This window comes from Mustela erminea, chromosome 5 (genome assembly GCF_009829155.1).
Source record: "Mustela erminea isolate mMusErm1 chromosome 5, mMusErm1.Pri, whole genome shotgun sequence".
In the NCBI taxonomy this organism is placed as follows: Eukaryota; Metazoa; Chordata; class Mammalia; order Carnivora; family Mustelidae; genus Mustela; species Mustela erminea.
In genome coordinates, this window is record NC_045618.1 from 117,624,925 (window position 1) to 117,639,964 (window position 15,040).

Sequence of the window (15,040 nt, forward strand, 5' to 3'; positions counted from 1 at the left end):
AGTTTCTGATAGCTCCAGAATAATAGTCTTATACTGACTGACCCCAGCGTCTCTCACTAACAGAGGCCAAGTCACGTGAAGTTTTCTTTTCTTTTTATTCCTTTTACATGTGTTGTTCAAAATGCATGTTCTTGTCCTTTTCCCTCACTATCTCCCCTTTTCTTTTGTTGGCATACAATTTTTCTCCTTTTATTTGCCTTCCATTCCTAAACTATGACCATTTAGAATTTTTTATTAAGTTTTTCTATTTTATATCTTAAGTCTACCTATTCCCTAAATGACATTTTTATTTCTTCATTTATTCATGTAGGTTGACTATATCAAAGGAAAATTGTGGTATAATGAAAGATGTTTTGCTAACAGAGAACACTTTGAAGGTAAAATGAGACTTTTTTTTTCAACATGATGGCATATAAAGACTAAATAAAATAATATAAATAAAAATAGGATAAAGTAGAAAGGTAAGCTTGCTTTATATAAGTCAATGGCCTAAAACTGAGGGGAAAAATTAAATCTGAGACAATAGACATGCTCGGTTATAAGTGCAAGAAAACCGTATTTGCATATACTTAATTAATGACACATTTAGAAATATAGATACTGCTTGTAATCTCTGCACCTTTCTATTTTATAGTTGATTATGTTACTATCACCTTTGAAAGAAACAGGACTCTAAGTGAGGTATGGTATTAAATATTTTATTAGTTTTACTTTTTTTAAGAAAGATTTTTACCTGAGAGAGAGAGGACAAGAAAGCGTGCACAATTGGGGGCAGGGGTAGAGGGAGAGGGCAAAGCAGACTTCCTGATGAGCGGGAAGCCAGACACACGGCTCCATCCCAGGACTGCTGGATCATGACCTGAGCCAAAGGCACACACTAAACCAATTGAGCCACCCAGGCACCCCTGGTATTAAATATTTTAAAAGTTAAGAAATTTTATTTCTTGAATTGTTGCATAGATTATTATTCATCTAAAAGATGGTATTTCTTCAGGCTGAAAAACTTCATCCCTCTTTGCACCCAGTTATGCCTCTACTTGGGTTTAATGGCAATTACCTAGTGATGTTAAATCTGGACCTACACTGTAGTTCTAGAAAAACAACCCATGCCGAGAAGAGATGCTTTGCAGTGTTTTCTGGACTCCCATCCCCAGAAGAGAAGCAGAGACATCAAAGAATTATCACTAGTATTTGTGGTCAGTCAGGACAACACAGTAGTTTGCTGGTTTGTTTGCTTAAGATTACACAGATTAGAACTTACATTTTTAAAATGGCGTTAACCTTTCCTTTCTCTTTTTGTAGTCCAGCTCTTGTTTTTATGCCAAAGAACCATTTAATGAGTGGTTACCTTGCTTGCCTCATATTTTGAAAGGAATGAAATCTTTACCTTCAACTGTGTTAACATTTCTTGTTGACCAAGAGCATAGTGCTGGGATCTACCTCTTCTCCAGCCAGGTGGGTCATTAGGTGATCACTCTTGATGATACAACAATGAAAATTTATCTTAGCAAACATTGATTTCTAAGGTCTTTTTATTTGTGGCAGTACAAGTTGATAAAATTAGCTACAGCAAAATTATTTATCATTAATAATATAGTTGAAGGCACTCTAGGGATTTCTTGCCTCTGCTGGTCATTCAGTTTGATGGAAGTGGAAAATAGGGTGCTCTTTGCATAGTGACTCCTCTTTGTTTATTCTCCAGGAGCATATAAGCTGAGCTTGGTTTACATAAAGTTGAGGTTCCATCAGATAGTTTCAACGAACAAAAAAATGGAACAAGACTTAGACTTATAATTTTAGGGGAGAAAAAAAAATAATTTTCCTCTACCTTCTTATGTTCAGTGATTGGGACCCTGCAAATTAAACTGATAAAAGACAGATTAACGGGAGAAGAGAAAATGATTTATGTGTGCAGTGTATGTACACGTAGATGAAAATCATTGAGGAGAAGCTTGAAAAGGTGGTTAAAATTGGGGGGCTATATATCATCTTAATAGTTTAAGGGGACAGGTGAGAAAGGCACTTAAGGGAAAACAAGTGAAAAAATAATGGATTAACAGGGGAACAAATAGGAGATAAGAAAGTTTGTGATGTTTGTTCATACAGTTATGAGTAGTTTTCCCATCACCCTCAGGCCATAAAACTCCCCAGGAAGAGTAATTTGGGGTAAGTTTTATTTGCATTCTCCCTCTGAGAGTGTATCTATTCTGAAGAATTAATGGTAGCTTATTTTTTGTGAGTTCCTGCTTTTAGTCAGAGAAGGGAAAGCTTTTTTTTTTTTTTCACATCTGTTGAATCTTAAGTGTCTTCAATTTATAATAATCTCTTTACCATAGTGGCATATCTTGGGTACATATTCTGACCCCCTACAACATCACGATCCAATAGAATTGGAATGTAGTCCAGACATCCACATTTTTAAAGGGTAGTTTGCCATCACAGTTATAAGCATGGGCATTGGAATCTCTCTTTGGAGTTCAGCAACAGTTCTATAATAAAACCTTCTCATGTCATATATTATAGAAGCTTAGATAAATTATTTAGGGTCCTGAACTTTATGTTCAACATCTATAAAATGGACACATAAGGCAGGGGAAGGCCGAACAAAGACATATGGATGGTTGCTAATCCTTTCAGTTCTATGCTGTGTTAATGGATGTGTCCCTACCTTAATCAAAATCCAAGTAGCAGAAAACACAAAAGAATTGTAACATAGTCTAGTAATATTAATGGTAATATTCTTCCGATTTGCTCATGGTTTGCTTTTCTACTTCTAGAAAAGCACTACTGCTTGTGTTAGCATCCTGAGAAATAACAAACCAGGATTAAGAACAAAATTTCCACAATTCATCTTTCCTTCATCATTCTCTTCTCCTGTTGGAATGGTATTCCATCCACGAAGCCATTTTCTGTATGCTTATGGTAATCAGGTGCGTACACACTAGATTTCATGCTCTAGTGTAGGTGTAAATCATTCCCTTATTCTATGCTGAGTTGTTGTACATCAAAGAACAGAGTCCCTCTGATGATCGGGGAGGTTTAGAAAGCTCAATGAAGAGAGAATGAAGGACGAGGAATTAGTGACGTGGATAGAAACAAAATCTTCTGCAAAGTTCTGGTGAGCAGTAGAGCAGTGAAATGCAGTAATGGTAGCAGGAGAAAGGGAGGTTAAGAGAAGATTGAGAGACAGAAGGAATTGGGCTGTGCTGATGGGAATTATTCAGTAGAGAGAAAAACTGATGGTGCAGGTGAGAGAGAGAGAGAGAGCGAGTGAGAGAGGAAGAATTCCTGGAGTGACATTTCTAAGTAGGTGAGAAGAGATGCCATCTATGAACTAGAACAGGTTGGTCTTCAGAGCTTCTATAATAACAGGAAGAAGTTTTGGGGTTCCAAAGTTGATAAGTGGGTATATGTGGTAGTGGAAGGGTGTGGGAGTTTATCTTTTATTTTCTCAGCAAAAATCAAAATTATTATCTGAAAATGAGGATGGAGGAGTGTCAGGGGTTTAGAAAAAGAGAACAGAGTGAAATAGTTGCCCGGGGGATGGGAGAGTGTGTTGACTGAGGGAAGCAGGTGTGATTGCGTATGCTTTATGCTTATGAAGTCCACATGCAACCAATTCAGCGCTATTGAATGTTGTTCTCTGTGTTCAGTTGTGGGGGTCCATACATGTTGGAAAAGACAGAGTTGTGTTTAACCACAGTTGGAGTTTCACCAAGGAATTATTAAGAAGTAAAAGAGTGTGCAGAAGGGAATGTAATAAGACAAAGCAAAAAATTAAGAAATCAAAGGGATGAATATTAAAAAGTTGTGAACAATTTACTTGCAGAAAATATGATTGTCCGTATAGAAAAAAATGATACATAGCAATTATTAAAAGAAGCGGAAAAGTTAAACAAGATGGACGGGCAAGTCAATTTCATTTCTACACATGATCAACAAATTTGGAAGCATAATTTTTATGACACTGTGTACAAGAGCAAAAACAAAACAAAGCAAAATGACATACAAAAAATTATCAAGTGGAGCACCTGGCTGGCTCAGTCAGTTGAGTACACAACTCAATCTCAGGGTTGTGAGTTCAAGCCCCACGTTGGGGGTACAGATTACTTAAAAATAGTATCTTTAAAAAACTATACATAAGAATAAATCCAAGATTCTTGGGGTGCCTGGGTGGCTCAGTGGGTTAAAGCCTCTGCCTTTGGCTCAGGTCATGATCCCAGGCTCCTGGGATCGAGCCCCGCATCAGGCTCTCTGCTCAGTGGGGAGCCTGCTACCCTTCCTCTCTCTTTGCCTGCCTCTCTGCCTACCTGTGATCTCTCTCTGTCAAATAAATAAATCCAAGATTCTTAAGATCTCTGTGTAGAAAATTATAAACTTTATTGAAGGACATTTAAAACTTTTTAAAGACATGGATATAAACCTACTTGTGGATAGGAAAACTTGTCTTATGATTTCTTCCTCAAATTAATCTGTAGATCTAATACAACTTCAATCAAAACCTCCAGGCTTGTTGGAGAGCTTAAGTTAATTCTAAAGTATATATGGTATATGTCAATTCTACCTCCACTTTTAAAAACTTCAAATAAAGCAAAAAAAAAGTATATCTGGAAAAGCAAAAGACCAAGAATAACCAAGACACTTACAAAGAAGAATGAGGATGAGGTATTTGCACTACCAGATATTCACAATTTTTAAAAAGTTATAGTAATTATGATAATGTGGTTTGGAGCAGACAAATTGACCAATGGAAGGAAATAGAAAGCCCATGAATAGCCCCATTGTATCTAGAAGGTTGATGGAGGCCAAAAATTGTTTGACTCTTCCAAGGGAAAAATAAGAGATTGCTCAAAATAGGATGGGAAATACTGGTTACATATGGAAAACGTTGAAATACATATCCACAGTACAAGTCCAACTCCTAATGCCTTAATAATTTAAATATAAAAACTTTAAAAGGAAAATATAAGTGAATATCTTTCTGAAATCAGGGTAGGGAAAGCCTTTTAAAACAACACCAAAAAAAAAAAAAATAGCATCACTTTCATTAAAAAGAATTCTGGGTCTGCAAGATGGCAGATTAAGAAGGTTTCAGCCCTGTTCTCCCACAGACATTGAATCAGCAACAGTATACAGGTCGGATTACCTTTGCAAGAACTCTAGAGACCAGTTAATTAGCTACAGCACCCAGACCAACACAAAAACCAAAAAGGGATTCTAACAAAAGGGTCAGGAAAATTAACCCATCTGCATCCCACGTCCAGCCAGCCTTGTGTGGCACAACCAGGAGGAATCCTCCTGTTCAAGAGATCCTCCCTTGGGATAGAAACAAAAGAGTGAACCTTGCATGCAACATTCTGGCTTGTCTGAGGGCTCCTCCAGGGACTGGTTTCTGTTTTGCTTAACCCGGAGCACTGACAGGGTTTGTTTGGAAACAGCCAAAACGAGGAGAGTAATGCTGGCAAGATGGTAGAGCAGGAACCTTTAGACCCTCCCTTTCCTCCAGAGACACCAATTTCACAAAATGCAGACCAGAATACCTTTATAAGAACTCTAAAATCCACTTGAGAAGCTACAGCTCAAGCCAAAGAGATTCCAACGAAAGGGGTAGGAAAACTTGCAGCATTTTCCATGTCCATCCACACATCTCCTCCTATCTGACTTATTGCCACACAAGTTGGAGGAAACACTCTCCCACAAAGGATCCTCCCAAAAGGATAGAAGCAAAATAATTAACTGTGTGTCCAACATTCTGGCTGGACTGGGGAAATCTGTGTCATCTGACTCAAAGCACTGATGGAACTGGCAGCCTTGTTGAGAAACTGTTGAAAACAGTTATGATCACTGTACCATTTTATAGCTGCAGTTCTACAGCCACATAACAGAGGCAGCAAGAGCTTATGGGCATCTGGAAGAGGAGGGATCAACAGCTCAAGCAATTTGAGACAATGAAAAACACAGCACAAGCCAGAGAAAACACATCCTTAGAAGAGATTTCAGAAGTCCTAGAGCCTCTAGCTGGTCTGATCAGTAAGAGTCTGCGTGAAGCCAGTCCGTAAACACTGGGAGAAGTGGTTTTGTGATGAAATGTCCACATATCAAAATAATAGCATGACAAGGCATGCCGAAGAAATAGGGACACATGGCCCAATCAAAGGAACAGAATAAATCCCTAGAGAATGACCCTAAAGAAATGCAGAGCTATGAGCTGCCCGACAAAGAATTTTAAACAACTGTCATGAAGATGCTTGGTGAGCTAGAAGAGAACAGATAGACAACTAGAAGAAATCAAGGAAACAATGAACTAATGAAGAGTATCAAAAATAGAAACTATAAAAAGGCAGAGCAGAAGTTCTGGAGCTGAAATTTGAATGACTGAACCGATACACTCACTAGAGGAGTTGAATGAACAGCAGACTTGATCAAGCAGAAGAATCGGCGAACTTTGCAGAGAGGCTGTTTGAAATCGAATCAGAGAACTAAAAGCAAAAAGAGTGAAGAAAAGTGAAGAGAGCCTCGGGGATGTGTAGGGACTATCAGACATATCCAGGCAATATGGGAGTTACAGAAGGAGAAGAGAGACAAGGGGAGCAGAGCAAGCTTATTGAAAGAAATGATGGCTGACATTTCCCAAATCTGAGGAAAGAAATAGGCATACAAACTAAAGAAGCTTAAAAAATTCCAATCACAGGGGCACCTGGGTGGCTCAGTGGGTTAAAGCCTCTGCCTTCGGCTCAGGTCATGATCCCAGGGTCCTGGGATCGAGTCCCGCATCAGGCTCTCTGCTCAGCAGGAAGCCTGCTTCCTCCTCTCTCTCTGCCTGCCTCTCTGCCTACTTGTGATCTCTCTCTGTCAAATAAAATCTTTAAAAAAAAAAAAAAGAAGAATTCCAATCACAATAAATCCAAAGATTTGAGACACATAATCAAAATGTCAAAAGTCAAAGACAAAAAAAAAAAGTCAAAGACAAAGACAAAGAATCTTAAAAACAATGAGAGAAAAGTGACTCACTACATACAAGGGAGCTTCCATAAGATTATCACTGGATTGCTCAGCCGAACCGTTGCAAGCCAAAAGAGAGTGGGATAAATAATATATTCAAAATGTTGAACGAAAAAAATCTGTCCATCAAGAATACATTCGGCTGACTATTGTTCAACATTGAAGGAGAAATTAAGATTTTTCCCAGATAAACTAAAACTAAGGGAGTTCACTGCAACTAGACTTGTTCTGGGAGTCCAAAAAAAAAAAAAAAAAAAAAAAAGCTGAAGAGAGTCCTTCAAGTGAAAAATAAAGGATACCAGACAGCAACATGAAGTCACATGAAAATAAAAACTTTTCCTATAACATAAATACATGAGCAAATTTAGTAACTTGTATTAATGTAACTTTGGTGCATAAATTCACTTTTAATTCTTGTATAGAAATTAGACAAGGGGCACCTGCGTGGCTCAATGGGTTAGGTCTCTGCCTTTGGCTTAGGTCATGATCCCCGCGTCCTGAGATTAAGCCCCGCATCGGGCTCTCTGCTCGCGAAGGAGCCTGCTTCCCCCTTTTTCTCTGCCTGCCTCTCTGGCTACTTGTGATCTCTCTCTCTGTCAAGTAAATAAATAAAATCTTTAAAAAAATAAGAAATTTTAAAAAAGAAATTAAAAAGAAAATAACTTAAAATTATAAATCTATGCTGTTGAGTATATAATATAAAAAGATATAATTTGTAACATCAGGAACACAAAATGGGGAGGTAGAGTTGTGTACAGATATTTACATGCAATAAAGCTAAGTTGTTATCAGATGTAAAAGAATGTTACGACTTTAAGATATTTATATAACTGCAGTGGTTACTACGAAGAAAAAATATATATAGGATATACGCACAAGAAAATAAGAAGGGAGTCAAAGAATATCACTACAAATGATAGCAATGAAATGCTAAGGACAGCAGTAAGAGAGGAAAGGAGGAGGGACAGAAGCCTACAAGACCCAAAAAACCAATAAACAAAGCGACAACAGCAAGTCCTTCCATATCATAATTACTTTAGATGTATATGGGTCAAAGTACTCAATCAAAAGACAAAAATAAGCTGAGTGCATAAAAACAAAAAACAACAACAACAAAATTAAGAATGCAAACATGTGCTGTCTGTAAGAAATTCACTTTAGCTAATACACACATAAGCACACAAATAGGCTGAAAGTGAAAGTGTTGAAAAAAAATTCCATGCAAATGGCAACCAAAAGAGAACAGGGCTAGCTGTGTAAATATACAGAATAAACTGTAAGTCACCAAGATTTAGACCAAGAAGGTCATTATATAATAATAGAAAGCCAATTCACCAAGAATATGTAATAATTAAAAATATTCATGCAAGCTTCAGAGCTCCTAATATATGAAGCAAAATTTAAAAGAATTGAAGGGAGAAACAGCAACATAACTGTTGGACCCTTCAATACCCTACTTTCAATAATGGATAGAGAAACCAGACCAAAGATAAATAAGGACACAGAAGATATGAACTACACTGTTGGCCAATTAGACCTAACAGACATAATCCCATGACTCCACTTAACAACAGTGGAGTATAATTGCTTCTCAAATACACAGAGGATTCTTTAGGACAGAACATGAGCAAGGCCACAAAACAAGTCTCAACACATTTAAAGTGACTAAAATTATACAAAATGTCTTTCATAATCGCAATGGAACAAAACTAGAAATCAACAGCAGAAAGAAAATTGGAAAATCCATGAGTATAAGGAAATAAATCAATGTATTCTTAAACAACCAATGAGTCAAAAGGGAAACTAGGAAATATCTCAAGAAAAATAAAACAAAAACAAAACACACTAAATTTATGGGATGCAGTAATAGCAATACCAATAGAGAAGTTTATAGCTATAAACACAAATGTTAATAAGGAAGAAAAAAATCTCAAATCAACAACCTAAATTTACAATTTAGGGAGCCATAAAAAGAAGAACAAATCAAACCCAAAGTTAGCAGAAGGAAGGAAATAATAAAGACTACAGTGGAGATAAATGCAATGGAGAATACAAAAATAATAGAAAAAAATCAACAAAATTAAGAGCTGATTCTTTGAAAGTTCAACAAAATTGATAAACCTTTAGCTATAGTCACTAAGAAAAAAAAAGAAGAGTGAACTAAAACAAAAAAATAAAGAGAAAACATTATAACTGATACCACAGATACAAGGATTATGAGATTATGAAAAATAATATGCTAGCATATTGGGTAACCTAGAAGAAATGGATAATTTCCTAGAAACCCATAACCTACCAATAGTAAGTCATGAGGAAGTAGAAAATCTGAACAGATCAAAAACTAGTTACAAGATTAAATCAGTAATCAAATACCTCCCAAGAAAGGAAAGCAGGATCAGGCGGCTTTGTCGATTGAATTGTTCCAAATATTTAAAGAAGTAACATCGGTCCTCCTCAAACTCTTACCAAAAAATTGATGAAGAAGGAATATTTCCAAGGTCATTCCCTGAGGCCAGTATTACCCTAATACCAAAGTTAAGAATACTACAAGAAAAGAAAGCTAGAAATCAATATCCCTGAAGAACATGCATGCAAAAATCTTCAACAAAATACTAGCAAGCTGAATTAAAGAGTGCATTAAAAAGGATTATATACATATGACCAAGTAAGATTGAATTCTGGAATGCAAAGGATGATTGAACATATGAAAATTAGTAAAATTGGTAAATGTAATATACTACATTAACAGAAGGATGATGAAAACCCAAGCAGTCATCGCAACATGAGATGCTGAAGAGGAAATGGACCAATCAGATCTGCTGATGGGAGAGTGAATTTCGGAAAGCAATTTGGCATTATGATCCTGTAAATTACAATGATTGCCTATGCTATGACTCACCAGTTTCACTTTTTTTCCGGCAAGGGAAACATATATTTGAGGAAACATGTTAAAGTTTTCATTATGGCACTGTGAGTAATAGCATTAAATAACTGAAAATAATCCAGATGACCAGGAGTAGGAGAATGAGTAAATAAATTGCAATTGATTATAAAAGCAAATGAACTGAGCTATGTGCAACATGTACGAATATAAATAATGTTGAGAGGAGGGAAAGCAAGTTTTAGAAGAAAATATATAGATGGTGTCTTCTTCTAAAGAGCAAAAAGTATAAATTCAAGCAATGTATTTCTTAAACATGCATACATATATATTGCTAAAACTAAAACAAAACAGAACCAAGGGAATGAAAACACAAATTTCATCTCAGAATACGGGACACCTCTGAGGGAAGAGTCAGGATAATAGGACTGGAGAGAAAGAAGAAAATGCAAAGTACTAGCAGCATGCTAATTCTTGGGTTAGAATGTCCAGTTCCCAGTTGTTTGTAATATTATGAACTGAAAAAATAAAAGTAAGCTGTACATGGATCAATAATTTAAAATTGAAAAAAAAACACAACGAGATGCCACTGTTTACATTCAGGTAATCAGTAAAAATTAAAAGTAAATTTTTATAGTATTTGTGAGGTTTGGGAATACACTGCTAATGGGCTTATAATTCATTTTCAATTTCAGGGAAATTGAAAAGCATTTTAGAATTTCTGTTAAATTTATACAAATATATTGCATGGAGCACTGGGTGAGGTGTAAAAACAATGAATACTATTACACTGAAAATAAATTTAAAAATTTTTTCAAAAAATTATACAAATATGCATAGGCTCTGACTCAGCAACTCAATTTTTCAGTATGTGCTCTAGAGATACACTTTAACACTAGTACAGAGAGACAGGAGAATGGATGCTCCTTGCAGTATGGTCTGTAACAGCGAACATTTTGATACAATGTAAAAGTGTCTGTTAGTAGGAAAACAGTATCTCCAGTAGGGTATATTCATAATATTGGAAACTATGCAGCAGTGTAGAAGAATGTGAGGATCCACGTGGGCTAATATAAGATGATCTGAGACATTTTTGCCAAGTGCAAATGTAACTTATAGAACAATAGGTAGAGTATGATGACATTTTGAATGTATTGTTCAAAGTACCTTTCCCTCAACCACCCAACCACCATAAGGCCACTAGTAACATTTACAGGAGCCAGAGCCAGAGTAAAATTGGGGGGGTTCCTCTGTATCTTGTGTCTATGAATACAGATTGTGCTCGGACAGGATGAGCACTAATTTCTGAGTGATAGAAGACTTCATGTGTTGCTCAGTACATTTTCTCTGTAATATGCATGCCCTAAACATGCAGTCCAGTGCAAGGTTAAAGCTAGTCTAGAGAGCTAGGATGGCAACCAGAGAGAGAATGACATAGTTATAGAAAAAAAAATATATGTGTGTGTAATATATACATGTGTGTATGTGTGTAGAATTTTGAAATATAAAAGAGTGGTTACCTCTGCGGAGGGACAGAGGAGACCACAGTTCTGTAACATAAGGTTTTTTAAAAAGGACAATTTTTTGGATGGTGGTCAAACAGACTGCATCTATAATGTTTAAATTTAAGAAAATCCTGTTTTCAGGTATAACTTCTCACTAAAATTAATTTTTAAAAACAACTTTAAAAAACTGAAATCTTCATCTGAATAAGACGTAGGCCATTAAAAGAGGTACCAAGCAAGCAGAATTCATCCAATACGGGATCCGATTTCTCTTCAAGCAACTCTTAATTGAAAGATGAGGGAACAGAGAAACTTACACGGTGGAGTATATTTGAAGATTTACTAAGGTCCCAGGACACACTCTTGTAAATGTCAGTGGGCTCTCACACACAACACTCATTCATATACATCTTTGCCAGATGCCTGGAACCTAATGTCTTATGTCAATATGAGGTAAGCTCTCTCCTTCCTATCCAAGTATACCCAACACTTCATCCTTTAATGATCCTCCCCACTTGGGAGATGATGGGATAATTTCATTCTTTTATACAGTCACGGTGCACACTGTGTTGACCTGAGACCCTGGCACATACATCATCAATGAAACCCTAGGAAAGAACTGGGTGGGGAGTCTGTATGTGTGTCTGCAAGTGATGGGTGTGGGAGTGTGGGAAAAACCACGCTGTAGGAATTTTCTTACGTCACAAGCTCAGGCTGATAGGTTAATGCTGACTGTGAGATGGCATCTGCTTCCATGAGGTATCATCTTTTTATTCCCTTAGGTGTGGCTTTCAATCGACGGCGGCAACACTTTCGAATTATTAGCTGATTTTCATGACGATATCATAAAGAATACTTACCATAGTTTTTATACTTCAGATATTACTTTTGTCTCCCAAAGTGGAAATGTCTACTTGACCAAGGCAGGTGAGAAATTCAGTTTTACTGGTGTAGAAACTACATATGAGCCAGGGATTAGAACATATATGAAAGAAATCTGCCATACTAATCAATTAATCTTAAAGTCTCAAACCAAGTAGAGGTGACAGATTTTTAAAAATTACTTTCATTGGGGTCAAATACACATAACATGAAGTTGACCATCTTATACATTTGTAGGTATACAAGTCTGGGGGTATGAAATACATTCAAAATTTCTGCAGCCGTCAGCACCATCCATCTCCAGAACTCTTTCTATCTCATAAAACTGAAACTCTATGTCCCTTAAAAAATAAATCCTCATGGGGCTCCTGGGTGGCACAGCCAGTTGGGTGACGGACTCTTGGTTTAGGCTCAGGTCATGATCTCAGGGTTGTGAGACTGAGGCCCCTGTCAGGCTCCACAGTTAGCACAGTGTCTGCTTAAGATTCTCTTCCCCCTTTACCCACACCCACCGCATGTTCTCACTTCCATGTGCATGCTCACTTGCTCTCTCTCAAATAAATAAATCTTCAAAAAATAAAAATAAAAAAATTAATCCTCACTTTCCCCCTTTCCACAGCCCCAGTAACCCCCATTCTACTTTCTGTCTCTATGATTTTGACTACTCGAGGTACCTCGTATAAGTGGAATCATACAGTATTTGTCTTTTTGTGACTGGGTTATTTCATTTAGCAGAATGTCCTTAAGGTTCCTCCATGTTGTAGCATGTATCAGAATTTCCTTCATTTGGAAGGCTAAATAATATTCCATTGTGTATATATGACATTTTGCTTATCTTTTCATCCAATAAAGGACATTTGTGTCACTTTGTTTTAGTTATTTTGACATTTTATTTATTTATTTTTATTAACATATAATGTATAATTTGTTTCAGGGGTCCAGGTCTGTGATTCTTCAGTCTTACACGATTCACAGCACTCACCATAGCACATACCCTCCCCAGTGTTCATCACTCAGCCACCCCATCCCTCCTACCACCCTCCCCTCCAGCAACCCTCAGTTTGTTTCCTGAGATTAAGAATCTCTTATGGTTTGTCTCCCTCTCTGGTTTCATCTTGTTTCATTTTTCCCTCCCTTCCCCCTATGATCCTCTGTATTTTTTCTCAAATTCCTCCTATCAGTGAGATCATATGATGACTGTCCTTCTCTGACTGACTTATTTCACTTAGTGTAATAGCCATCCACATCACTGTGAATGGCAAAGTGCATTTCTTTTGATGGCTGCATAATATTCCATTGTGTGTGTGTCTGTATATGTATATGTGTATGTGTATATATATATATATATATATATATGATGTATATGTGTGTGTATATATATATATATATGATGTGATATATATATATATATCACATCTTCTTTATCCATTAGTTTTTTAATGGGCATCTAGGCTCTTCCGTAGTTTGGCTATTGTGGACAGTGCTATTATTGTAGTTATTTTGAATAGCACTGCTATGAACATAGGTGTACAAATATGCCTTTGAAATCCTGCTTTCAGTTCCTTTGGGTATATACACAGAAGTGGAATTGCTACTTCATATGGTAATTCTGTTTTTAATTTTTTAGACCTTAGAATTCTCTTTTCCACAGTAGATATACCATTTTACATTCCCACTGCCAGTATAGAAGAGTTCTAATTTCTCTGCATCCTTGCCAACGCTTGCTATTTTCAGTTTTTTGTTTTTGTTTTGATAGTGTTCATCCTAGGGGATGTAAAGTGTCTCTTAGTTTTGACTTGCATTTTCCTAATAATTGAGCATCTTTTCTTATGTTTATTGGCCATTTGTGTATCTTCTTGGTAGAAATTTCTATTCAAGTCCTTTGCCAATTTACTAATGATTGCTCTTTTCTTATTGCTGAGTTATAGAAGTTCTCTGTATATTCTGGATATTAATCCCTTATCAAACATTTGCATATATTTCCCCCCTTCTTTGGGTTGCCTTAAATCTACTTGGTTAAGTTAATTCCTGTGTATTTTTTTGGATGACATTATAAATAGAATTGTTTTTCTAATTTCCTTTCCTGATTATTCATTGTCAATGTAATACAACTGATTTTTGCATATTGGTTTTATATTGTGCTACTTTGCTGAATTCATTTATTCTAATTTTTTTTTGTGTAATCATTAGAGTTTCTACATATAGGATCATATCACTGTGAAGAGAGATAATTTTACTTCTTCCTTTGTGATTTGGATGCCTTTTATTTTTTTTATTGCCTAATTGCTCTGGCTAGAACTTCAAATACTATGTTGAGTAGAAGTGGTAAAAGCAGACATCCTTGCCTCATTCCTGATCTTAGAGGAAAAGCTTTCAGTCTTTCAGCATTGAGTATAATGTTCACTGTGGATTTCTCATATATGGCTTTTATTATGTTGACATAATCTCCTTTTATTCCTAGTCTGTTATGGGTTTTTATCATGAATAGATCAGAACACAGATCCCCAATATTTGGAGGACAGGGTCCTTTTTGCCCACCTTGGCTCCTGTAAACTGCCCCAGGAGTATGTGCACAGCTCTGCCAGATGCCCCTAGTGGGAGATGGGTAGCTACTGCTAAGGGCTGAAATTAACCACAATTTACCATCCAATCCTTCCTCTGCAAGTTGCAAGCCTTTGCAAATGTTCAGGTAAGGAGACAGATTCCTGGTAGCTCCTGCTCTACTGTCTTCCCAGAATCCTCTAGAGGGTGATGGACCTTTAGGATCTAC

At 36.6% G+C, this 15,040-nt stretch overlaps 1 protein-coding gene and 1 long non-coding RNA gene across 6 annotated transcripts in view; one reads left to right on the top strand and one right to left on the bottom strand.

The window, feature by feature from the left end:
- Positions 1 to 15,040, top strand: part of CATSPERB (cation channel sperm associated auxiliary subunit beta) — a 118,440-nt gene that overhangs the window by 39,608 nt on the left and 63,792 nt on the right. For 4 of the 5 annotated variants that reach the window (XR_004286069.1, XM_032344652.1, XM_032344654.1 and 1 more), the window contains 5 exons: positions 311 to 377; positions 635 to 681; positions 1,303 to 1,455; positions 2,778 to 2,930; positions 12,171 to 12,315. Coding sequence is in view for 4 of the 5 variants with exons in the window: in XM_032344652.1 (XP_032200543.1) it covers positions 311 to 377; positions 635 to 681; positions 1,303 to 1,455; positions 2,778 to 2,930; positions 12,171 to 12,315 (565 nt within the window). In the remaining variant the exon portion in view is untranslated. The remainder of the gene's footprint in view (positions 1 to 310; positions 378 to 634; positions 682 to 1,302; positions 1,456 to 2,777; positions 2,931 to 12,170; positions 12,316 to 15,040) is intronic. The other variant, XM_032344655.1, reaches the window with a different exon arrangement.
- LOC116591616 overlaps positions 1 to 15,040 on the bottom strand; it is a 30,637-nt gene that overhangs the window by 8,227 nt on the left and 7,370 nt on the right. The window lies entirely within an intron of this gene.